General features: G+C 55.4%; 1 protein-coding gene across 4 annotated transcripts; it reads left to right on the forward strand.

Annotated features, from left to right (window-relative positions):
* Positions 1-89: 89 nt before the first annotated feature.
* On the forward strand, positions 90-23,892 carry URM1 (ubiquitin related modifier 1). Of its 4 annotated transcripts, none has more exons than XM_022578595.3 (5): positions 90-7,276; positions 11,332-11,402; positions 19,573-19,654; positions 21,168-21,216; positions 23,617-23,882. In XM_022578595.3, exons 1-5 carry the CDS (start codon positions 7,242-7,244, stop codon positions 23,626-23,628), a joined length of 249 nt encoding a protein of 82 aa, XP_022434303.1. In that variant the 5' UTR covers positions 90-7,241; the 3' UTR covers positions 23,629-23,882. The 4 variants fall into 4 exon arrangements, with proteins under 4 accessions (XP_022434303.1, XP_022434301.1, XP_089769937.1 ...); XM_022578593.2 differs by lacking the exon at positions 23,617-23,882 and adding an exon at positions 22,299-22,675; XM_022578594.2 differs by lacking the exon at positions 23,617-23,882 and adding an exon at positions 21,583-22,675 and having other exon boundaries at positions 7,184-7,276.
* Positions 23,893-25,843: the final 1,951 nt, after the last annotated feature.

A 25,843-nucleotide genomic window follows, 5' to 3' on the forward strand; every position in this document is an offset into this window, starting at 1 on the left:
TGGGCCCCAGGCTGAGACTGAGACTGGGCCCCTCAGGGTGATGTCTTAGGGCAGGACAGGGGAGGTGGAGGGTCACCAAGCACTCTCCAGAGAACAGGCAGCTTGTAAACGGGACCAGGGCAGAAGCCCCCAGACCCAGGACGCCAGCAGAGTGGGCGGGGGCAGCAGTGGCCGTTGATCAGGTGTCCGAATAGGATCCAGGCCCTGGAGCCACTCAGGCGTCCTCAGCCCTGCCGGTGCCTCTAGGAGGGCAGGAGAGAGACTGACCTGTAGCAGGCAGCCTGGACCTGTAGCAGGCAGCCTGGAGGGGGCACCCGTCTCATCCCCCTCTCTCTGGGTGCCTGCCTGGCTGTCCCTCAGGCAGGGCCTCTCTGTCTTTGTGGGTCTGTCCTTGTCCCCTCCTCCGTCTCCGTCCTGGCCTGGCTATGAAGGGAGAAGGGGTGGGGGGGCGCTCAGGGGCCAATAAACTCTGCCTTCCTCCCCCTGCCCGTGTGATGCCACCTGAGCTCACCCCAGCCTGCTCAGGCCCCAGCTTCTGCCCCATTCACTCCTCCATTCATTCGTTCATTTGGACTGAGGGATATAGCAGGTTATCTTAGATGGGGGGCAGTTCCCACCTGAGCCTGGCAGGGTGTTTTAACAGCATGATCTTGAGAGTCTAAACCAGCTGTGTCACGAGCTTGCGCGTTGGGCAAGTGACTTTGTCGTCTCTGTGACAAGGGTGATCAGTTAAGATTCAGAGAGCTAAAGGGAGCCAGTATGAGGAAAGGGCTGTTCAGAGCCGTTGAGGGAGGAAACCCTAACCCAGCACAGGGTCCCATCTCCAGACCCTTGCCCATGCTGTTCCTTCTGCCAGGGGTGCATTTTCCCAGGGGGTTTGGCAGGGGTGCTGTGCAAGGCAGAGCAGGGCTGCCTAACCAGCTGGGTAGAGTCTAGGAAAGCTTCCTGGAACAGTGTTTGCAGAGCTGTCAGCAGTGCCAGCGGAGGGCCAGCTGTCCCCTAGGGCCCAACCCTGGAGTCGCACGCAGGCTGGAAATGTGCGTAGCCCAATGGAAAGGGGGTCCACCCCAAGCCAGGGCAGCAGGCAGCGTGTGTGCCCCAGGGCGTCATCTTCACTATTTAACCCTCAGCACCGTCTGTCACTTGACTGAGGTCACACAGCAAGTAGTGGGGACTGGAATGCCAGCCCCAGCCCCTTGCCCTTCCCGCTGCTCCTTGGTGCAGAAGGCAACAGGAAAGCCAGATGAGCTTCCATTCCACGCATGCTTGTGGAGCCAACTGTGAGCCACACCCCAGGCCAGCAGCTGACTGGGTGGTGGGTGACCAGGTTGAGAAATCTGGGGTGCCTCCTGGGGGAGTGACCTTTGAAAGATAGTGGAGTCTGGTGCCACTCTTGGGAGAAGAGGGAGGCAGCGCTGGAGTTGGCCCCTGGAGAGCGAGGCTGATGCGGGTGGGGTTTGGGAGTGGCAGGCATGGATGCAGTGCCCTAGTGTGACCAGCAGAGGGCGCACAGGTCCTGCAGAATCCAGTCCAGCCTTTGGCGCTCAGCCAAGGGAAGCTGGAAGGAGGGAGTGCAAGTCCCCACTTCACCCCCAGCGGTACTCATCCCAGAGGACTCTGTGGTGGGCCTTTGATCAGGCTCCCAAGGGGCTGGACTTGGTTGACAGTGAAGATTTGTGTCTTTAACCCGCAGCAATGACTGCTTTCCGACGGGAAGGAGCCCCCCAGTGGTCCCTGTTCCTTTCCCCTGGTTGAACACAGTCACCCAGAGGCAGTAAGGAGTGGTGGTTAAAAGCTCCTGCTGAGGAGCCGGTCAGGCCTGAGTTCAAGTCCATTTGCCAGGCTAGGCCTCAGTTTCCTCTCCCATAAATGGTGGTTTAGGAATCCCTACCTCGGGACAATTGTGAACGTGTAATGAGGTCGTGCTTGGAAATCTCTCAGCTCGGGGTCTGATGCTGATAGCTGAGCAGCACGTGGTTGTTGAAAGAAAAAAGGAGCAGTGTTGAGGTGTTAAGACCGCAGACTAGGCCCGTTTCCCACTTCTGCACCAGCACCCGCCCCCAGCCCCTCCATGAAGGGACGGGGCTGGTGGGCCCCTGGGCCTTGCAGCTCTCCTGTCTGCCTTTGGTCATCCCAAACCAGGGCTGTGTGAGTCATCCCCGCCCCCCCCCCCCCCCCCCGCCCCGGGGCCTGCAGTCGGTGCTCAATACCTGCTTGTGAAGTTAAGGATAGCTACTGTTTACTGGGCATTTCCTGACATTTACATAGCACTTCACAGTTTACAAAGCACTGTGTAAGTACATCAATGGAGCAGATGCTAAAGCCCTACTCTGTGCAGGGGGGCGGGGCATGGTCAGATCTGCCCTCAGGGAGCCCACTATCTGGGGGCAGAGGAGAGGGTCCTAGCCAGTCAAGAAGCAAAGGGTGTGTGCTTAGCTGCACCCTAACCCAGAGCCCTGGTCAGCATGTGGGGGAGGTGAGGAAGTCGCGTTTCATGGTCACAGAGGCTTTTCACGGAAGAGTCATCCAAGAATAGGAGAGGGAAGAATGGCCCAGACAGAAGGAGCCACAAAACATAAAGGCCTGGAGGTGAAGGGCAGGGAAGGGCGAGCAGGGCAGATGAAAGAAGGGCAGTGAGGCTGCAGCGGTGGGACTGGGGGGAGAGTTGAGGCAAGGTATGCAGAGTGAATCCTTTGTGGGCGTTTCTTGCACACTTGAGGACTGGGGGCTCAGCTAGGAAATCCTTGTATGAGGCCAAACCCATTGCCTTCGACTTGCTGACAGCCACCACGTGTGGAGCACTTCCTATGTGCAGGACGTGAGGCCAAGCACTTGACGTGCGTTATTTCATTAAATCCGTCACACAGAGCAGCTACAATTTTTACCCGCACTCCACAGATGAGGACTCTGAGGCTCAGAGAAGCTAAGTCTCTCCACAGACCACAGGGCCTGTGAATAGCAGTCCTGGGACGCAAGCCCCCTTCCCAGAGCCTCGGTGTTCCCATCTGCAGGCTGGGCCGGGGAGGCTGGAAGGGGCCTGCCTCGAGCATCCCAGAGGTCCTACCACCCTTAGACAGGCGAGTGGCTGCCCAGGCCAGTGCTTGGTGTATCACTTTCAATCCCTGGGAAGAAGGTTAAATACCTCTGAGGGGCCTATTGAGGCGCTGGCGGCAAGGGAAGGGGCGACCGAGTGACTTTCAAAGGGGCCTGAATGCGTGGCCAGCCCCTCCCCTGGAGGAGGGGGCCCTGCTTCCTCACGGCCTAATGATATTCTGGGCTCAGCCCTCATCTTTGGCGGCAGTTTAACCCGAGCCGGGGAGGATTTCTTTCTCACTGATCTCAGCTTGACACCCAATTAGCACAAGAATGGGAGGTGGAAGCCTGCAAGAGGCGCCTCCCAGCCTCCCGGGGCGCACGAGGGGAGCAGGCGGGGAGACAAAGGGCAGCGGGCAGGGGGGCCCCCGCGCCCTCGTCTCCCCTGCAGACCCCGCCATTGTCTCCCTAGGAGCTTCAGAGGGGATGGAGGCCAACACCCGGCTAGCCGGCCTGCTGGAGGGACAGGGTTGGGGCCCAAGCCCCTCTTCTGCGTGGATCCCAGTGGAAGGCATTTGGGTGAGCCAAGCCCAACAGGACGCAGCGAGGGTCAGGGATCCTGAAGGCGCAACAACCTGGGGTCGAGGCCTGACACGTAGGGGTCCGTGAACAAGTCACCGGTTCTCAGCCTCAGTTTTCACATTTGAAAAATGGTGCTAATAGCAGCCCCTGTGAGGCATCAATCAGGTCATGCATGCGAAGCTCCTGGCAGAGGCAGAGTGGGGGTCAGTACTCGCTGAATGAGTATAACATGTTAAACTGTTATTGTTACTAATTAGGAGGTTGAGTAGGGTAGGCTTGGGGTCAGGAGAAAGGACTTTCTAAGAATGAGAGCCAGGCATTCAGAGTGGGCTGACTTACCGAGAAGTGAGCTCCCAGTCTCTGGGGCTTTGCCAGGAGAAGCTGGAGGCCCCCGTGCCTGTTGAAATGTGGGAAGGGTTCCCACTCCTCTGGCCTCCCTACATGCCCTCTCCTGCCCACCTCCACCTCCCACAATTCCTTGGGACTTGGGCTTCGATGTGACTTCCTCTGAGAAGGCTTGCCTAACCCCAGGGCTGGACAGGGCCCTCCTCCAGCTCCCACAGGCCCCCGTGTTCCCCCTTCATGCTACTGATTGCACTGTGTCGTCTATTTTCACATCTGTGTCTTTTCCAAAACATCAGCCCTAGGAAGGCAGGGACCCCTTGGTTTTGTTCACCATTGTGTTCCCAGCACCAGCATTGGACCTGGCACTTAATAGGTGCTCAATGAATGTTTGTCAAATGGATGAAGCTTTTCAAAAGCTCCTTAGCTTTCCCATTCCAGCCTCAGAAGGCAGCGGTTCACAGGGTTAAAGGATATTCAACTCATAAAGGTGGGCTAAAGTCAGAGGCCTTTACCTTGTCAGCAAAGAGAAGACATTAAATGGCTTTGAGCAGGGGATTGATATGTGTTCGCTCATGCATTCATTCATTAACTCATTCAGCAAGCACCTACCAGATCTCTACAATGTATGAAGCTCTTTATTATGAGCTAAGGCTCTAGGATGAATCAGGCAAGATTTCTAGTGCTCAGCCCTTGGAGGAGCCGGTGGAAATATCTTTGTGTGTGTGTGTGTGTGTGTGTGTGTGTGTGTGTGTGTGTGTATTTTTTTAATGCCTCACTGTGCAGCTTGTGGGATTTCAGTTCCCCAACCAGGGATCGAACCCAGGCCCTTGGCAGTGAAAGTGCAGACTCCTAACCACTGAACCGCCAGGGAATTCCCTAGAATATTTTTGCTGAAAAGACCTTAAGAGATCATTTGGCCCCAAAACCTTCTTTACAGATTGGGGAAACTGAGTTCCACAGTTTCCACTGGGGCCTTTCCATTTACCACAGGATTCTTCTGTGCTTTTCGAGGACCAGGGCTGTCTCATTTGCCCTCATTTTGCCAGTGACCTGGAACCGTGCCTGATACACTGAAGGCGCTCAGGGATGTCTGTGGAGTCGAATTGTACAAGGAAGCCAAGGCCAGAGGGAGGGAGTGGGAGGCAGGCAGGCCAGAGAAGCAGGTGCAGGTGAGAGGTGATGGGGGTGGCAGTGGTGGAAGAACGGAAGAACGTGGGGTTGCAAAATCAGCTTAGCAAGGAGACGAGTCCAAATGTGGTGACTGTCTGGGTGTGGAAGAGAATTAAGAACAATGCCCAAGGTGTCTTGCTGGGGTGTTTCCGTGGATGGCAGTGGTATCCTTGAGATGGGGAACACGGGGAGCCTGTTTTAGGATGCGAGGCACTGTGCCAAGAACTCACTTAGTTCTGACTGCAACCCTGTGGGGGCTGTTACTGTCTTCATTTTACAGATGAGGAAACTGAGACACAAAGACGTTAGGGACTTAACCAAAGACACAGTAGGAAGTGGTGGGACCTGGATGTAAAGCCGGCAGTTGAACTCCCAGCTCTTAGTGATGACTACATCCTTATATCCACCCTTAAACACCAGGCTACCCCACCTTCTCTACTAATGCTGGGTTCTATTTTGCAAGTGTTGTTTAGATGCCCTGGGAGATCCACTTCACCCGTTTTGTGCCCTGGGCTTTTGTAACAGGCTGCAGTGGTCTCCCTGTCTCCTTCCCTGTTCCCCCCAAACGTTCTCCACACTGCAGCCAGGAAAGTTTGGTTTTTTTTAAAATAAATTTATTTATTTGTTTGTTTATTTACTTTCGTTGCTGTGAGCGGGCTTTCTCTAGTTGTGGTGAGCGGGGGCTACTGTTCGTTGCGGTGCGTGGGCTTCTCATTGCGGTGGCTTCTCTTGTTGCGGAGCATGGGCTCTAGGCGCACAGGCTTCAGTAGTTGTGGCGCGTGGGCTCAGTAGTTGTGGCGCACGGGCTTAGTTGCTCTGACACATGTGGGATCTCAGACCAGTGCTCGAACCCATGTCCCCTGCGTTGACAGGCGGATTCTTAACCACTGCGCCACCAGGGAAGCCCGGATATTTTTTAATATGTTTATGTTGTATGTATTTATTTATATGCCACGCCTCACAGTATGCAGGATCTTAATTCCCCGACCAGGGATTGAAACCGCACCCCCTGTAGCGGTAGCACAGAGTCTTAACCACTGGACCACTAGGGAAGTCCCAGGAAGGATATTTTAAAACACAGTTCTAATAATGTCTCACACACACACACACACACACACACACACACACACGCCCCACCCCAAAATCCTTCCAAGGTCTACCATTGCTTTTAGAATAGAGACTGAAATTCTTACCTGGCTCGCAAGGCATGATTTGGCCCCTGCCCACCTTTCTAGCCTCATCTCTTACCAGGCCCTCTGTTCCCCAATTTCCGCCTTCTCTTGGTGTTCCAGCACGTTCTCCCACCCAGAGTCTTTGCACAGTCTGTTCTCGCTGGAATGCTCCCAGAGGTTTTTCTCCCCTCACATTCACCTAGTTAGCTCTAACTCAGGCTTTAGCGCTCAGCCCAAGTCCAGTCCAGTCCATTTTCATTTTGAAGTTCTTACAATTCCAGATCATTTTTCAGTTTGAAATTTTACATTTATTAGCATGACTCGTATGTTTATTTGATTAGTTTCCCCCACTAGACTGTGAGTGCCCTAAGGGCTGGAACCTTGCCTATCCCGTTCAACCCCGCATCCATTAGCACCAACCAAAATGCCAGGCACATGGAGGACGTGCAATAAATATCTGTTGAATGAGTGCGATCCAAATCGACAGGGCGGTTGGATTGCTAGTCGATGGCTCAGGAGAGAGATTTCTGGGCCGGAAATAAAGACTTGGGGGTCACTTATAAATCAAGACGAGTGGACGGGCTCGTCCAAGCGGTGTGCGGACTGAAGAGAACTGGTAACTAGTGCAAGATAAACTGTAACGTGGCTCACAGTCTCAGCACCAAGATGCCAAAGCTCTCCTCCGCTTAGCTGTGGCTCATGCCAGTCGCTGCCCGCCCTGGTTGTTTGAGGCCCATCCCTAAACTGCGGAAAAGGACCAAGTCAAACGCCCTCAACCGGGCCCACTATCCTCCAAGCTCAGCTCCCTGCTTCAGGCCTCCCTCCAATAGCTGAGCAGGAGCGTTTCCCTGGCACCGCCTCTTCCGTCCGCAGCAAGCGGAAACGAGGCAGTAGCGTCGGAAGTTGAAGAGAGTTTCCTGTGAGCGCGGCTTCCTCAACATGGCAGCGCCCTTGTCAGTGCAGGTGGAGTTCGGGTGAGTCACAGAGCTGGGGCGCCGTGGGGTTGGAATGAAGTCGTCGGGCTCGGAACTCCCCTCCCTCTGCCTTGGGGCCTGTCACGACCGAATCGCCGAGGCTCCCGGCGACTTCCTTGAGCTACGGCACCCGCCTCGGAGAGCTTGAGAGGTTCGGTCCGCCTGGGCCACGAGGCCGTATGTCCGGGAATAGAGGCGCACGCCGGGGCGTGGAGGTGCGGTCTCGGCACTTCTCCGTACCCTGAGCCCTGCCAGACTCAAAAGGCTTGATGGTTAGCGGGCGGCCTCTCTACCTTCTTTGCAAACCCCGTTTTGGAGCAGGCTCGTGTGTCTGGTATCTGAGTTCCTCGGTTCGCGAAGGAGCACCTCCAGCCCCTGATTTCTTTCTTCTGGCAGCAATTTCCGTTTACACGGTTCTTGGAGCCTTGTTTCTCGTGGGGTGTGTGGCCAAGACGAGATTCCTTTCTTCCCTTTCCCAAGATTTGGGGGTGTTGAACAAACCTGAACCCCTTTCAGTACATTCAGTAAACTTGCTACTCACCAGTCATATTACTGAGTGCCTCCTGCAGCTCCTGAGTCAGGTGGCGGTGCGGGGCTAAGGAAGGTAGTAGCACAGTGGAGGAGACTAACCCTGATGACAGTACAGTATGCACAGGATGGAAAGTGCAGGATTGGGGCACACACACCAATAACTGAAGAAACACGGAGGAGGGAGGAAGTCTCCTCAAGCCACTATCTCTTGCCTCCTATAAACAGAAGGTTTTTCATCTGATTTCGGAGCTGAGAGAAACTGCAGAGGTTAGAGAGAAGGCAAAGAAGCTGAGACCCTAGGAGATGGGTGATATAATTTCCAGAGTCCCATGGAAAAGCTGGGACTAGATTTGTCTTTGTGTGTGAAGATAAACAAGACAAGGCTTATGTGAAAGGAAAAGTCCGGGATGGGAATCTAAAACGTCTGCCCGTAAATGCATTTCCTTCCATTGGATGCCCCCAGTTTCTTTCATGTTTCTCCTTCATTGTGTAGCCCATTCACCAGTCATTTATTGAGCGCCTACCATGTGCCAGGCGGTGAGCCAGGCACAGAGGATACAAAGATAAATAGAACTTTGTCCGTGCCCTCCAGCGTTCAGCGATTCTGGCCCTTGCAAGGGGGTAGAGTCTCATGAATGTTAACTGCATTTTAATTGATGATATTGTCTGGCCCCACGGGTCCAATTAGAACTATGTTTGTCTGGCCTCCTGACTATATTGCTTTTCTGACACTTTGTCCGGCTATGCCCACCCCCATAGCCTGGGGGTTCTAGGAGGATCCCTGCTGCTTTGACAGGCCTCAGCAGAGCTGAAGAGGGAGAAGCTGCAGATTGCCAGTGTTAAGGCTTATCTACAGCCGGCTTACCTGTCATGCTCACTGAGTCAGACATGGTGTTTGTTCCTCAGAAATGTCTTCCGTTTGCTAGGTTCTGTGCTGGCAGCAGTGGGGAAGTCATATGAGGAAGATATGGTCTTTGCCCTCCAGAGCTTACAGACTAGCTTGAGCACCCGTTTTCTGGTTTGAGCATCTCTCAGCCTCCCTTACCCCCAAGAGCAGTAGTGAACCCTGGCAAGGCAAGACAGCGTTCCCTTCACCCAGCACCCCAGTGTCCCCTGAGAACTGCAGCTTCTCGGGAAGCAAGAATGCCCAATATGTATGCCAAGCCCAGATTCCTTCCCTCTTGGTCTCTGTCTCAATGCATGTTTTTGCCCCGGCCTTTCTTTCATTTCCTACGTCTCTTAGCAGACTTCCCTCATCCTTTATTCTGAACCTAAGTAGGTTTGCAAAGAAGCTGCCTTGCCCATCATTCTCTCCCTTGTGTCCCTCAGTGCCACCCCAATCCTTGAAGAGTCTGGGTTAGGCCTTTGCCTCTTTCCCCTGAGCAGATATGGTCCCCTCAGCCCCACCAGCTCTGATAGACACTAGAAGGCCTCGCCCACCTTTCTCCCTCTTGTCCTTGGCCAGTTCTGCCGTCCTCCTCTTGCCTCCTGAACAGAGCATTTTCTCAGGTCACAGAGGATGCAGAGTATGTAGTACAGATGTGAGATGCCCTCTTCTCCCTTTTCCTCCTCCTTTAGTCCGGGAGGTATTGGCAAAGGGAGGGAATGCAATTGAGGTCAGAGAAGAAGTGAGGGAAATGGGCATTTTCATTCATTCATCAAATATTTCTTGAGTGCCTGCTGTGTACCAGGCCAGCAGGTGGAGGGGAAATAAATACAAATAAAAATATATAAGGTAAAAAGATGAAGATAAACTAGAAAAAGTGAAGGCCATATTGGGAATGTCTGTACCAGTCACTGGTACCAACAGACACCTCCCACCGAGAACTGGGGAGCGGAGGAAAGACAGGTATCTTAGGTTGTAATGCCTTAATTGCGTTTGAATAGCAAATCCTCTAGAACATAAGAGTCTGGCCTTGGTTCTCTTCTGGGACCAAAACAGGCCCCTCCTGCCTCCCTGAATCACTCTAGAGGCTGGGCATGCACCTTCTTCCCCTCCAGATGTGCTGACAACAAAAATGTCAACCCCTCCCTCGAGGGCTAGTGAACCCAGCAGTGACAGGTCACTCTCTGAGCCAGACTGGTTCTTTATCCGCTTGTGAAGGGAAAAACAGCCCTGGCCTCTGAGCCTGGCACCACCAGGTTTGGCCAATCTGAGTTGTTTGCCTGGATCCCCGTGCTTCCAGTTCCCACTCCTCTGACCCCCAACTCCTGTCGCCCCTTGCCTGTCACCCTCCCCCACCCCAGCTGCTCCATGTGCCAGCCCCCACCCAGGAGAGAACGAGGCTCTTGGAAGGGGATAAATGGACGCTCTGTGCGGACTTGCAGCTGAAATGGCCCTGTGCACGACCACAGATGGGCCTCCTCTCCCCCTCCACATTTCTGCATCAACAAAGCATGACCTTGTTTGGATGACAGTCGCCCCATGTTTCCCCCATGACAATGCTTGCCTTGCCTTTGCCTCCCAGTGGACTGTCTCAGGACACCTCTGTTCTCTGAAATTGGGGAAGGGTGGTGGGGTGGGAGGCATCACATTCGTCAAAAGTCTGTTAAGGCCTTCTCAGTTAAGATCCATGTGAAGTCTGAGACGGGAATGGAGAGACCCAGGGGGAGGAGCAGTGTGGGGCACTGAAAGAGCCCAAGTGTCTACATCCTGAGCCCTGGCTTCTGCACTTGGCTTTGAGCATCTCTGCTGTCCCAGTCTTCCCTTGGCCAGGTGTTGGCACACAGAAGTGAACCAGACTCTGCCCTCAAGGGGCTTCCTGACCTTTGGGGGAGTCTTGGTTGTTTCTGCGAGAAACCAGTTAGAATTCAAATCCTAGTTCAGCCACTGCCTGTCTGGCCTTGGACAAGTCACTGCTGGCCCCAGTCTGCTTCTCCACTGGTTGGAGTTAATAATACCCGCCTCCCTCCCGCCTTCCCTTGGATTCCCTGAAGATGAAATGAGAGGAATAATGTTGTAGCAAATGGCAGGGTTATTGCTAAGCCCAGTGGGGTCTCTTACCCTCCAGCACTGTGGTGTGCCCACCAGGCCAGCAGCGGGGGTGGGCGTGGGGCACAGGCCGGGAAATTTAAAAGCATCGCCAAGCCAAAGGAAACCTCTAGATACGCAGGGTCTCTAGTGTGCCACGTGGTAGCTTCTCAGCATTTTTGCAGGTGGAAAGACTAAGGCTTCAGAAGATGAAGTCACGTGCCCAGGGCCTCGCCGTCAGGTGCAGGTAGAGCCTGGTCTCCATCTCAGGGCCCACAACTCCAAAGCCTGTGCTCTGCCCCTGTGCACTAAGGCAGAGGAATAAAAACAAGAATCTGCAAATTTGGATACTTAAATACTAATAAAAATTGTTTCTCTCCTGCTTTACCACATCAGGAAGCCACATTTGAGACTTGATCTCTGGTACCCAGGGTGTTCCTGAACCTTGGTCTCTGCATCTCTTGGGCCTCTGGAGCCACCCTCCTCCTCAGTTTTCAGTCTCTGAGGCGTTTGCAGGAGCTCACCCAGCTCTTTCTCTGGCCCTCCTTTGCAGAGGCGGTGCGGAGCTCCTGTTTGACGGTGTGAAGAAGCATCAGGTCACCTTGCCTGGACAGGAGGAACCCTGTGAGTATGGGCTTTCTGAGCCCCTCTCTGGGGGCCACTGGGCAGGAGCTGCTCCACAGGGTCACTCAGCCCTGTTCAAGTGAGAATGGGTAGAATTTCCCTGGCCAGTGAGGAGGAAGGAAGAGAGATCACCAAGTTGTTTCCGCATCCTCTCTGCAATCAGCGAGCTTTGTAGGGAGGAGATGGCCTAGCTTAGTCCTTACGAGCGCGGGTTCTCTATTCAGACAGACTTGAGTTTGTTTTGGTTTGGTTTTTTTTGGCGAGCCACGCAGCTTGTGGGATCTCAGTTCCCCAACCAGCGATTGAATGCAGACCATGGCAGTGAAAACCCGGAATCCTAACCACTAGGCCATCAGGGAACTCCCTGGACAGACTTGAGTTTGAATCCCCTTAGCCCTTTAGGCCAGTCACCTCACTTTTCTGAGCTTTAGTGTTCTTATCTGTGAAGTGGGGATCGTAATCCCTACCTCTCAGGGTCAGAAGGTGTCAGCCAGCTGTACCATGCACTGGACGGCAACAGAGAGATGTCCTCATGAAGGAGGTAACCTTCGTCAAGAATGGAACAATGCAGACGGACTTACATGGTGGGAACAGGATTTGGATGAGAAGAAAAGCATCCAGCCAGAAAGGAGGTTAGAGGAGGGAGGTTGACTAAGGGAGACGGGGGTTTTTCCATGTGTTCATTCAAACACGTGTTCACCTTTCTTTAGCGAATGTGCACTGAGCACCTCCCATGCTGCAGACCATGTACCAGGCACTGGGGAGACAGACCCTGCCTTCAGACAGGGGGAGGGAGTGAGGAGTTGATTTCCAGAGGTCCAGCTGGGTAAATAGCAGTGTAACCTAGAGGCAGGGGCTGGACATTGCAACTGCGGAGGTGCTCTGCAGCCCTAGCAGTGGATCCTAGCAAGAGCAGAATGTTCAGAGACAAGAGCCCGTCTCACCTAGGGCTGAGATACTTCTGGGAAGAAGATGAAATCAGTTCTATGAGGAGGCAGGGGAATGAGGTTCCTGGAGGTGAGCAGTAGAAAATGATCAGGTGAGGTTTGACAGGAGTCTTCTGGGGCTGGATGTGCATCTGCCAAGAGTTAGACAGTTACTGCCCAGATTCACTGGCTACCAAGGCTGTTTCTGACCCTCCCTTGGGTTGGAGAGCAATGGCATAGGGCGGGTTTGTGTGCCACATTCAGAGGCCAGGGGACACTCACTAAGGGACAGAGGGCACTGCCCCCTGGAGCTGGGTGTGGGCATTAGGCTGGGGTTAAATGTCAAGACTGTGGGATTGTGTCCCTGGTGGGGGAAGACCCAAGATGATAAAGGCAATGGTTCCTTAGTTTGACAGATGGCTGTGCAGCCTTGGTAGAGAACAAGGGGCTCTCAGAAGCCTCTCAAAGATTCAGCCATAAAGACTTATCTGGGAAGTTATTAAAACATCACAAGTTATTATTTATTTCCCCCTGCTTTTGCTTGGCATGCAAGTCCCCGAGTTTAATCATTCCAGCCCCTTTCATTCATTCATTGGCACCAAGTGCCAGGCATGGAAGTAAGTACTTTATTCTTTCCTGTAATTGGCACACGTGTTTTTGAATGTCTCCTTTGTGCCAGGCACTGTACTAGTTGCTGGGTATTTGGTCGTAAGCGAAACAGATAATCGTTCTTGCCCTAATGGAGCTTACAGAGTAATGGAAGTGGAGCCAGGCAGTGAAGAAGTAAACACGCAAACGCGTAACTGAACAAGTGGTCATCACTGGCATGAGGAGAACAAAAGGGTGCTTTGAATGAGACAACAGGGTGGTAAGGGAAGGCCTCTTTACAGAGGTGACCTTGAGGCTAAGGCCTGAGGAACGGAAAGAAGCCACCCTAATAAATTGGAGGGAGAGTAGAGATGCAGGGGGCCCACTCCAAGTACAGAGGACGGCACTTGTGAAGCCCCTGGGCAGAAGGCCTTGGGGTGGTCAAGGACCTGAAGGAAGGCCAGTGTTGTAAGGGGCACAGGCTGAGTGTGGCATGGTAGGCAAAGCCCCAGCTGGTTGTACCAATAATTGTCACAAATTCTTAGGTGGTAGCTATCATTATTATTCCCATTTTAAAAAGTGGAAACCCAAACCCAGAGATGTAAAAAGTCTTACCCCAGGTCATGCTGTTATATAAATGGCAGAGCTGGGGTTCAGAAGCAGATGTCAGGGTCGCCGCCGTCCTTGCATGGTACCACTAACCCATTACCTTTTTTTTTTTTTTTTTTTTTTTTTTTGTGCAGTACGCGGGCCTCTCACTGTTGTGGCCTCTCCCGTTGCGGGGCATAGGCTCCGGACGCGCAGGCTCAGCGGCCATGGCTCACGGGCCCAGCCGCTCTGCGGCATGTGGGATTTTCCCAGACCGGGGCATGAACCAGTGTCCCCTGCATCGGCAGGTGGACTCTCAAGCACTGCGCCACCAGGGAAGCCCCAACCCATTACCATTTATCCCAAGAGGTTCCCTGAATCACATAACATCTCAAACGCGCAGTGTATTTTCCAGTTTTTACACTTTCTTTCATGCCTCCAACAGCTACTTATTTCAATTTTCATAATGAGCCCAGTATATATTATCTATCGACAAGGAAACCAAACCTCACAGAGAGAGAGAAAGAGAGTGACCTGTCCAGAGTTACTCAAGTAGGGAGGCTGGGCTGAGACCCAGGTTTTGGGTCCCCTGTCTACTGCTTAGGGGACAGGTGGGGGCCTATCCTTCCCACTCTGGAATAAAGAAAAGGAAGCAGGAGAGGCAAGCGGAAATGGCCCATGTGCTCAGTTTTGGACCCTTGGCTGTGGATCTCTACCTCTGGCTTCCATGTTTGCCCTTCTGTGCCCAGAGGTGTAAGTCACATCACAGCCGCAGAGCTGGTTGGCAGCTACCAGGCCTCACCCTGGCACACGGAGCCCAACAGGAGGGCAGGGGCCTGGTGCCACTGGGAAAGTAACACTCTTCCCCCCAAGCCCGTGCCCACATCTGCCATCTGGCAGCCTTCCCAGCCCAGGGGCTGCCACTTGGCCAAGCAGGTCTTGGAGACTCCAGCAGAGAAAATAGCAGCCATAAGATCATGGATTGTGACAAGGCTCACAAACAAGGGGACTAAACAGGGCCCTGGGTCCTGGGCCAGGGGAGAGCTTCCAACCCAGCCAACTTGGGAGAAGAGGCTGGGCAAGGCCAAAGTGGGTGAGATCGCAAGAGAGGAGCCCTGGCAGCGCGTGATGGCACATTAGTTATTTCTGCAGGCCTCTTTTTTTTCCACCTGTAAAATGGGAAGTTGGGCTGGATTTAGTCTGGAGTGAGCTGGTTATCTGTTTGACATCTGCAGTTTGGAAAAGTTGCTTCCAGATCTAAGTATATGGTTCTGGGAAACAGGGTGCACTGATCCAATGAGCAGTTGCATGTGCAGGGGAAAGCGGGGTGGGTCTTAACCACCACCTCCATGGAATAGGCCTTGAGTGGCCAGGGTTGGGAGGCACCCACCAGCTTTGGGCACTGGCCACCGAGAGCTGGCTTTTATGCCTCAAGGATCCCTTCAACACAAGGCTCACAGCCCATGGTTGGTCAGTGGCCTGAAGCGAACCCAAAACCTCGGCCGTCCCAGTGTGGGCATTACCTGCCTTGGCCCCCAGGAAGAGACTTGTCTGCCTCACCTTTCCCTGCCCCTCTGCCCTGCCATTGTATTAAAGGGGGGCTGGCGCGGGAGGCAGGGTCGGCTAGGGAGCTCCCAGGCGCTTTAAACTGCTTAGCATGCATTTCACAGCCTCTCTGGGGCCAGCTGTTCCTTTCTCTGCTCTGGGGCCTGTTTGCTGATCCCCTCCCCACCACCCTTCTCTCCCCCCAACCACTCTCAGTCCCTGTGCAAAATTGCTTTTGAAAAGATCCACTTTCTGCTTAATTAAACAATGAGGAGCGTCCCCACGCACATCTGTAAACCTCCTTCTGAGGCCAGTTTAGCCCACAAACTGCTCCATTCTTACCCCCATTCACTTGTAAATGGACCCTCTGATGTTCCCTCTACCCTCTCTTGTCTTTTACTCCCCCCATCCCAGCTCTTTCTTCTCCCCTTTCAACTAAGGCCTGGGGTGGGCTCCCAGAAGAGCCCTGTCCTGGAGCCTGGTGGACTTGGTGGGGACAGGAGCGGCTTAACCTGTGGAAGAGAAGACGTAGGGGATCCGTGTCTCCCAAGTCTGCATGGTGTGGGGAAGCGGAGCCACATTTGTTGGCGTGGTCCCCAGGACTAGCCAGGCTCGGTGGGTGGGAGGGACAGGAAGCCAGATTTCTGGTTGGGAGAAAAGCTCTCCCCGGAGGCCTTCAAGAAGAGGCTGGGTGAGGGTCCACCGCAGCCGGGATGCAATATCAGATGAGACCAGAGAGCTAGGACACCACGGGGGCCCTGCCACAGTGGGTGGCTATTGTCCCCAGACAAGGACAAATCCACTGGGGCACAGGATTCTGGTGGGACCCTTTGTAGGTGCTAAGAAGGGCATGTGTGGTGCCCGTTTCCCAGCAGCCTTTAGGAGAAGGTTCTGGCAGCCCACAGGATAAGCAATCCTGAGTCACTGCGGGCAAATGTGCATTTGTCTGGTCTGTTTGACACTGCTGGGCCTGCTGCTGGCATTAGGAGTTTGGATTATTATCCCCATTTGTTAGAGGATAACCCTGAGACTTAGGTCAAGTGATATCCCACCCAGGGCCATCTAGTGCACGGCCCAGGGCCTTCCGGCTCCAGAACCCGAGCTCTTAACCCCTCTGCCATGGGAGCAGTAGCTCCCATCACTTGCTCTTCCCCCAGTAGGCAGGCCAGGTCCCAAGGCTTCCTGCACTGGAAACCTTACACTGGGGTGCTCATCTCCCTGCCCTGGGCTGCCTGCCCTCAGAGTGTGATTCCTTCCACCTGGGTTGTCCAGGGAGCATCTTAGGAGTTTGAAAATCTAAAGTGCCACTCTCCCAATGCCCCCATTCTCTCATTCCCTCTCCAGGTCTGATAGAAAGGTAGTGGATCCCACAGAAAACCCCAGCCAGTCCCAGCAGTGTCTGTTCAATAGTTCACTGTACCTCACCCTCCAGAGCTTCCTAAGCATGTCCTCGAGGTGCCAGGCCCCTGGGCAGAGCATGTGGAAGCTCAGGGCAGCAAGAGAGATTAAAGGGTACAGGTTCTTCCTCTGGCTCGTAGAAGAATTACAGCATCGCTATGCCAGGTACAGTGCCAAGAGCTTTATGTGGACCATCTTATTTGAGCCTCACAGCAACACTATGAGGCATGCTTACAGTTCCCATTTGACGAGGAAGGAAGCTCAAGAGAATTCCTTGCCCAAGGTCATATAACCAGGAAGTGATGGAGTCGAACTCAGACCCAGGGCTGAGTCCCATTCTTAACCAGTCCTCCTCCCCCGCTCCGCCCACAGTTGTCCGTGTGCTCAGTAAACGTCTCGGGGGCGTTTTGTGTGAGAGATTCCCTGCTGCATGCTGGGGCTCACACTCAGGAAATACCCCTGGGGCTCCGGAGGAGGGAGAGGCCTCTTCCCAAGCAGCCCCTTCTCAAGGCCCACACATGCCCTGCATAATCCAGCCCTGGCTACCTCTCTGGCCTTGTCTCAGGCTGATCTTCTGGCCTTCTCTGTTCTATTACCTTGAACCTGCCAACTCCAACCTGCCTCAGGTCTTCCCATATGTTCTTCCTTCTGTCTGGCACACTCCCGCATCCCACGCTTCTCATCCTTCAGGCCTCAGCTTCAGTGTTAATATCCTCAGGGGAGCCCTTCCTGATCCCACACAAAGGAGAGGGCGTTTGTCACGACTAATTAAGTAATGTCTGTCTCCCCTGCTGGCCTCTTAGCTCCATGAGGGTAGGCTCTGTGTCCGCCTTACTCCCCGCCGTCTCCCTGGCACCTGGCATGTAGTAGCTGCTCAGTAAATATTTGTCTTGTGAGTGATTGCATGGGATCCCATGAGGGAAGCCACCATCGGTAGCAATGGGAAGGCAGGAGGACACAGAGGGGGAAGGTGCAAGTGAGATTCCCCAGAGCCATCCCCGAGCCACCAGCCCCTGACTCTGCTTAACCCTTCCTCCTCCCCTGGGCGCCTTTGGAAGCTGACCATCTGGCTTGGAGGCTATTTGCATATTGTCTGGGCCTCGGCAAGCCTAGCACGATGTCCCTGGGGGTGTGTTTCAGGCTAGGCAGAGTGGCCCTTGCAGGCTGCGAAGGGAGTCGGGAGTTCCACCTCTCCCCACCCCCAAATCCAGGCATGGGGGAACAATACGGGTGGTGATGCGGTGGCCTCACCATGGTAACAGGCTATCAAGAATGTGGGCAGGCCTGGGGGGCGCAGAGGAGGGAGGGAATGACCTCAGCAAAGAGAAGCATCATGATAAATGAGCCAGCACCCACAGCAGACTCCCCCCAGGCCCACCCCTTGGGGCCTCCATGATGGTGCCATCACTTGGATGACCCCGACATGACCATTAGTCCTCCCCACCACCCCCAGCCTACGAGAGTGGAGCAGAAATCCCCTCTCGGAGGGAGCCAGGGCTGCCACCCAACTGGGTCCTGGTTCTGAACAGGCCAGTGGGGGCTGTGGAGGTGCAGCTGGTGGCCCTCAGGCCAGGCACTGCCCAGTCCCTCAGTGCCTCTGCGCACACAGGCACAACCCCGCCTGCCGGGGCTGGTTGATGGATGTCAGACCCCGGCGGCTCTATCGAGCGGCCACAAGATGTATGGGCTGGCGGCCCACCAGACGGTGCCAAGATGGAGGCCAAGGGGAAACCTCTGAAACCCAGGCCTCTGGGAGGAGCCCAGCCAGGAGTCTAAATGGACTGCAGCTAGTTGGAGGCAACACTCCCTGTCCCCTGCCCGCTGCAGGGACCGTGAAGACTCCCATCTGCTTTGTTTAAAAATAGGAGTTAAAATTGAAAGGCGCAGTCTCAGTCTGTGGACACTTTGCCCATGGCCCTGTGCTCTACTGGCGTACGATCCAGGGAAGCTGGCACAGAGCAGAGTGAACCAGTCCATCCAGGGTGCAGCCTGCCTGAGTGCCTTAAAACCCTGCCCAAGGCTGGTGCTGTGTGTGACACGCGCTGGGCCTCTCCTTAATTGGCAGCCTTTCCCTCGCCTGCGTGCCAGGAGTCCACCTCCAGTTAGGGAAACCAAGGCACTGCTTGGACCCTTCTCCAGCTTAGTCCCTGAGCTTTGTCTCAGGCACGGACCTAGGACAGAGACCCCTCTGAGACGTTGACTCAGGATGGGGATGGCTAACCTCCAGCCCTCTGCTGGCTTCTCAGAGACTAGCTGTCATCTCAGCTAGTCTCTGAGAAGGCTACTCCTGCAGCCTCAGGGATGCTCTGTTTGAGCCGTAGATTGTTGAGAGCCATAGCCTTCGAGTAGATGATAGAGCCGGGTTTCAGTGTGCTGTGGCCTGGGACCTGGCTCCCAGAAAAGGAGAGAAGGCCTGGGAGACAGGTGGCTCTGAGCCTCCAGATGATGTACTGAGCTTGGTGGCTGTCCCAGAACCACAGAGGCAGATCGCAGTGTCCAGCTGAGCAGGAGAGGCCCTTTCGACCCTGAACCTCTTCCCTCTTCAGGGTGGCCGCCCCTGCCCTGGAGGGCTCTGTGAAGGGGGAGTAGAGGGGCAGTGATTTGTCAGCGTCTCCGGCTGGTGAAGGATCCTTCTCTCCTTCTGTCAGAGGAAATTAAATGATGTTATCGGCTCAGCAATTGTTTTTCTTCCCTGACAAAGGGAAATATATGCAGACCTTCGAAGAGCAAAGCCGAATGCTCCCCATCTGGGACTGGCTGGGGAGATAAAGGTGGAGGGGCTCTCCCAGAAGCCTACCCATGGCGGTTTCAGATCATCTTCAAGGGCTAGTGGGTGGAGGTCTGTCTCTCAACCCTTTCAGACGTGACCATTCCTCTTGCTGTCTGCCTTGCATCCCCATTGCCTCTTCTTCAAGCTTTCAGCAGTGCCAGATGCCACTTTTCTCTGAAGACCTCTCCAGGTCCATTTCCTCACCTTGGGAATCCACTAGTTCAGGGGCCATGACAGCCCGGTCTAAAAGAGGCCCTCTCAGCCCCATATTCACTTCCTCCTGGTCCAGGCAAGGCCCTGAGGGCCAGGAATCATTTGGATTTGACATTAGTTTGTTTTGTGCCTTCTTCTCCAGGGGACATCCGGAACCTCCTTGTCTGGATCAAGAAGAACTTGCTAAAAGAGCGGCCGGAGTTGTTCATCCGGGGAGACAGCGTGTGAGTCCCTTTCTCCCTTCCCTGAGGAGGGCAGGTGAAGGGAAGGAGGTTTGAGCCCCTGTCCTTGGTTCAAGCACAGCCTTCTCTGGGTCTTGTTCTCCCTTTATCCTCCTCTTAGCCCTCCAAGGAAAAGGCTGCCTCTGTCCAGCTCTGTTGAAGTTTATTTTCAGTTTTCTTGTTACCACATTGGACTGTTGGGGATTTTTTTCAAAACCTGGGTCAGGAGACTGGTAAATTTATCAAAAAACTTAGATTCCACCTTCTGCTTGCCACAAACTTGCTGTGGAACCTTGAGCAAGTTACTTCACTTCTCTGGGCCTCAGCTACTTTCTCCATACAGACATTACTGAGGAAAAGATGCTACCCAAGCTCTCTCTCATCGCTTGACAACCTAGGACAGTGTTCTCCCATGGAACTTCCTGTGATGATAGAAATGTTCTCTATCTGTGCTGTCCAGTACGGTAGCTACTAGGCACATGAGGATATTGAACCCTTGAAATGTGGGTAGTGTGACTGAGGAACTAAGTGTTCAGTGTTACTTAAATGGAATTTAAATTTAAATGTGACTTGTAGATACCGGGCTGGACGGTGCAGGTCTAGGATTACAGGGAGTCACTGCATGTGTGTGCACACACATGCACATTCATGCTCACTGGGGACACCCCTAGCCCAGCCCAAAGCTTCTGTATCTGTCCCAGGCCCAGCTTAGCCTCCTAGGAAAAAATCCAGATTCCATGTGCCATGAAATCACTATACTCCTACAACAAGGCCAGCCTGATATGTCACAGAAGTGGCCAGGGCATTTGTGGGACTTGTTCATGTGCCTCGAAGCAGAGGTTCACCAGTAGGCCCTGGGGGCTAGGGCTGCCATCCAGCCTGTGGCTCAGGTCATGGTCCAACAGTCGTGGAGGTCACCCCCAAGGACAGCAATGCTCTTTGGGTCATTGCCAGCAGGAACCAGGCTAAGGTACCTGTCCAAATATCGGCCTGCCCTGCCTTACTCCAGGCAGGGCTGCTCTCAGGCCTTCAGGGGCTTGGGGCCACTAGCAGGTTTCCCTGATTCAGAAAAGCCAAAGTAGCCTCCTCTCCAGGACGCGCATGCGGGAGGCCTAGGACAGTGAGGTTAGACCCCTGGAAAGATAGGCTGCTACCAGTGGTTCCCATGCTAGACCCTGGCAAGCAAGCACCTCACACGCATCATGCCACTTCATCCTCCCGCAGAGCTCGTGAGGAAGGCCCTGTGATTTACCCTGTTTTCAGATGAAGAAACTGATGCTCAGGGCAACAAAATGACCTGCCCGAGGTCTGGGAGGTGGCAGTGGAATTTGCACCTGTGTTGCATCTGGCCCTCAGACTTTCCTATCGCCTCCATTCCCTGGGAGAACTTTAATGGGGACCCTCGAGAGAAAAGGCTCCCACCACACTCCTGCGGCCCAAATGTCTAAGCCTCTGCCCCTGCCCCAGCCAGCTCCCGCCCTTCACGCCCTGCTACTCACCACCATCTTTCCCACAGGCGGCCAGGGATTCTGGTGCTGGTTAACGATGCCGACTGGGAACTGCTGGTCAGTACCTCGGGGGACAGCCCTCCCTCAACCACTCCCCTCACTGCTTTGGTAGGAAAGCCTTGGGCCTCTCATGAGACGCACATAGGGTGGCTACGTAATCCTCTGTCCCAATCTGGCCTCCAGACTGAGGCTACTTGAGTCTCCCACCCCAAGTGAGGAAGGAATGGGTAGCTGGGGGAAGTGATGAGCTCTCCTCCACCCTGGAGATTTGCTAGTAGTTAATGTATAGGGTACCCGTTTTTTTTCTGGTAGATCCTATCTTTTTCTCCCAGAGCAGCCAGGCTCCCCCTCTTTCCCTCTCAACACCTGGGGAGAAACTGGAAAAGTGCCCTTGACGGTCTTCTTATTTCTCTTCTGGACCAGGGTGAGCTGGACTACCAGCTTCAGGACCAGGACAGCATCCTCTTCATATCCACGCTGCACGGCGGCTAAGGGCCCTTTTCTGTGCCTGGGCCCCCTTGGGGTGGGGAGAACAGAACAATCAGACATCCCCTTGGGCCCTGCTTCCAGATCTCCCTGTCTCCCTTGGCTGCTTTCTTCCCTACTCTGTCCCCTGAGCTCCCTCCAGGCAGGGAAAAGAGGCCAGGTGCTAAAAATGAGCCTTTCTCAGGCACGTGAGCAGGGGAAGGCAGGCAGGCGGGCAGGCGCCCGAGCCCGGCACTCCCTCTCCCAGCAGCTGAGGTGGGGGAGGGTGCCCCTCAGTTTGTCAGGAGTGGAGGGGTCTGTGCAGCCAGGTGACCCGGCAGCTCTCTACTCCTGTGTCTCAGTCTAAACACTGAGTGGCCGCTGACGAGGCACTCCAGCTCCTGGGCCGTGGTGCCTTCCTGGGGGAAGATGAATAAACCTGAATAGCTGATGGCAGGCCCCTCCCTTCTCAAAGATTGGAGGGGTCTCCGCCTCAGTTTCCCCATCTGGACAGCAGAGGGCTCTGCCTGTCCCCCACTGATATCATTGTGGAGCCCCAGCTGGGGTCCCCTATTCAGTGCTGCCCCCCCCACAGCAGCTGCTCTTCTAGCCGCACCCTTCCTCCTGCTCCCCCACCCACAGTGCTTGACCCTGGCTGGCCTCCCCCCACACAGGCCACCAGATGGGCTCCTGAGACGCTCCTCCCGGCAAGAGGCTGCCAGCGTGCAGCTCATTCTGCTGAGCGGGGAGAGAAGGAGGGTGTCGGCTAAACCTTGGACTGGCAGATAGAGGCTTGGGGGGTCAATGTGCCTCAGTTTCCTCCTCAACAACAACTGAATTTTTATAGTACCTGAAAACTGGGGAGATACTTGATGGCACAAATGTACACTTGATCTCCTCTCTCTCCTCCTGCAGGAAGCAGGATGGGGGCAGGCAGCACCTGGTAGGCAGGATGGTTCACCCCTCCTCCCTCCATCCCTTCTGGAAGTCTTGGGGCCTCAGTGCCTGCAACAGCTGGCCTTGGGCAAATAAAAGACTAGGTTGTTTACTGGCCTTGCCTGGAACTTCGTCCTTAGAAACCGGTGGCACCCCACACTTCCCCCAGCCGTGGTCTCTGGTCCAACCTCTGTCTTCAGCCTAGGGCTTTCAGAACTTCCCTTCACCCGAGAAGACAGCAGGGGTTGCAAGCCAGACTATCCAGACTCCGAGAAAGGGTGATAGGACGGGCCATCTGGAGAAGGGGTGGCAGAGCCGGTCTGTGCTGACCAGCGTGCGTCCCGAGATACTTCCCTACCCGTCTGTCCGAGGCCAGGCTTTGTCCCACCAGCTGCAGCCAGCGGCCTCAGGACGGAGGAGGCATAGATAAGACTGCAGAGCCCCACTTCCCATGACCTGGAGGAAAAGCTTTGTTTGCTGGAGGGAGACCTCAAAAAAAAAAAAAAAAATTAGGGCATTAACATCATCCCGCCCCCAAACTTTGCTTTCCATTAAATGTTAATAATTTAAGGTGGAATTTCTCTCACTCTGGAGATGAAAGTGCCAAATGGTTGTCCTAACAGTGTTGGCAGTGGTGTGTGCACATCATTCTCAAGGCTTTGTGGGCAGACGACCCCGGGCTGGTGAGCTGCTCTCCAGCACCGCTGCAGGTGGAGGCCCCCTGGGTATGTGTGTGTGTGGGAGTGGCCATGTTGAGGTTACATTATGGGTGCAGGTGCTGTCTAGGGAGAGGCTGTATGACCAGCCCGCACTAGGTGCTGAGGTCAGGGTCTGCATGTTAGGGAACAGGGTAAGGGACAGCCTCACATGAAGGATACACCTGTCCCGGTTCTTGTAACCTGGAAGTGCCTTCCTGCCTCCAGCCCCGCTGAGCTTCAGAGTGCCCCTGTATCCACCCCCGCAGGATTCCAAGTCCTGGGAACTAGGCGAGAGGAATCCTTTCCTGCCTGCACTGGGGAGAGGAGGGGTGAAAACGGGATATCCCTTCCTCCACAGCGTGCCAGTTAATGCTGAGGAGCAGGGCAGGAGGACGTGCTGGGGAAGCCGGGCTCTCCACCGAAACGAGGGATGCCAGCATCACGGCTGAAATTGGCCAGGGCCACACTCCAAGCATTTTGGGTCATTTTCAGCTTGGGCGCGAAAGGGGTCAGGGATAGATGACCTGGGCTCAGACCCGATGACACCCAACTGCCCCCCCACCCCGCAACTCCTGAACCCACTTTTGAGGAAATAAATAAATAAACCCCACTATCTCCAAAAATTTATCTTTAATGAAAAGAATTCGTTTGTCCAAGTTCTATTTCCAAAGCCGAGGCGATTGCCCCGCTGGGGCAATGAGCGCATCATTCCCGACGCTTCTCCCACTCCAGCCGCGGCTGGAGGAGACTCAGCCCATGGGTCGGTCTGGAGGGGCTGGCGGGAGGGGTCGGTTTATTTGGGATTTAGGGGTCGGTTTAGGCTTGCTTAGGGCATACTGGTGGGGGAGGATGGGTTAGAATCAATTCAAAACGAGTTAGCAAGCGCAGTCCGCCGGCATCTTCTTTCTCCCGGACTTTCTGCGGCTCGGGCCGAGGGCGAGCTCCCCGGACCACATTTGGGCCGCGCCGCGGCGTGCCAGCTTCGTTCCCGGCCGAAATTTGAAAAAGGGAAAAACGACGCTATCGCCTGGAGGACCCCGCCAGCCAGGACTGGTCACCCGCAGAGGAGGAGGAGAACGAGGACGACGACGAGGGGAGGAGGATGGCGGCGCTGGTGACAGGGACCGGTGTCCCTCCTTCGCGCGCCTGGCCAGGGCCGCGATCCTCGCGCTGGGTCCAGCCAGCCGCCACCCCGAGGAGTCTCGCCCGCGTTGAGCTCGGTCCCTGCGGCTCCCGCCCCTGTCGTGCCCGGAGCTCAGCCACAGATGTCCAGCCACAATTCTCGGTTGGCCGCAGACTCGTACAAGAATTGCGTTTGGACAATCAGTGGCGAAGCCCCTGAGTTCAGGGCCCCGGTCTCCTGCGGGGTTCCGCCTCGCTCCTTAAAAGCGCCGGACCAGATCTCCGGAGATTCGCGGACCTCGCAGATGCTCGGCAGTCGCGGCCCATCCCGCGGTAAGGTGGACGAGCAAGCACGCGGATCCCGACCCTGCGTGGGGATCCCGGTCGCTCCTGGCGCGTGTCTCCTTCGATCGCGGCCCGGGGTCCCTAGAGTAGCCCGCGTTGGGTCTCTACGCCGCCCCAGGTCGGGGGACTCTCCTCTGTCAGTCCCGGGGAACCCCCGACTCCCCTCTCCCCGCCCCCAGCCTGGGCTCCCTGGGTTCGCCGGGAATCCGGAAAACAGGGACCCGAGGCCGGGTCGCGTTTCCGAACCCGGGGTCCGGGCTGCTGGACTCGTGGGTCTCCCGCCCCCGCCCAGCCCCGCGCACGCACCGGCTCGGGCGCTCTCCGCTTCCCTGTGGCTGAGTCGCGGCCGGGGCGCCGGCGGTAGCAGTGGCGGCAGTGGCTGGGACGGCGGGGAGCGCTGGAATGCGCCGCCGGGTCACCTGCAGCGCCCGGGGAGCCGGGCTGGGAGCCGGCGAGCTGGCGAGGCGCAGGGCTGAGCCCGAGCGGGCGCCTCTGGCGGCTCGGGGCCGGGGCGGGCTTTTAGTGGGCCGCTCCAACAATACGGGCCTGGCGCGGAGAAAGGGGCTCGGCTGCAATTGGTACTGGATTTGAATAACGCCACGGGGCCATCAATGGTCATTGTGTCGGCGGGTAATGAATCTCCGCTGTCTCTCGGGCTGGCCAGGCAGCTGCAACCTGCGCTCAGGCAGCTCTTAAAGACATAGCGTGCCCCTCCCCGGGGGCCGCCCCCCCTGCACCGGCCGGACCCCTCGCCCTCCCACCCCCACCCAACATCCTAGACTCCCAGTGTCCCGCCAGCTCCTTCGCCTGAACCCTTTGCACATCGCCCCCTCCCTCCCTCTTGGGCCAGGCACCCGCATCTCGGCCCTGCACTCCCATGGACCCAACTTAGGCCCCTGGCCTTGGATGAGCTCCCCAGGAGAGCCCAGGGGACTCCAGAATCTTTTAAGGCTCAACTCTGGCCTTCCATCTGCATCTAAACCTGAGGCCTCTGGAGCCTTCCTGCCTTAAGCTCCTGCCCCAGGGGCTTCTAGCTGGAGGGTGAGGGGGACCGGTCTAGAGGTCAGGGTCACCCCCTTAAAAGGCTGTGCTGCAGGATAAGGGAGGAGGGGATGCAG

The sequence above is a fragment of the Delphinapterus leucas genome, chromosome 6 (assembly GCF_059928025.1).
Source record: "Delphinapterus leucas isolate spDelLeu-1000000601 "Yukka" chromosome 6, BTC_Dleu_Yukka2, whole genome shotgun sequence".
In the NCBI taxonomy this organism is placed as follows: domain Eukaryota; kingdom Metazoa; phylum Chordata; class Mammalia; order Artiodactyla; family Monodontidae; genus Delphinapterus; species Delphinapterus leucas.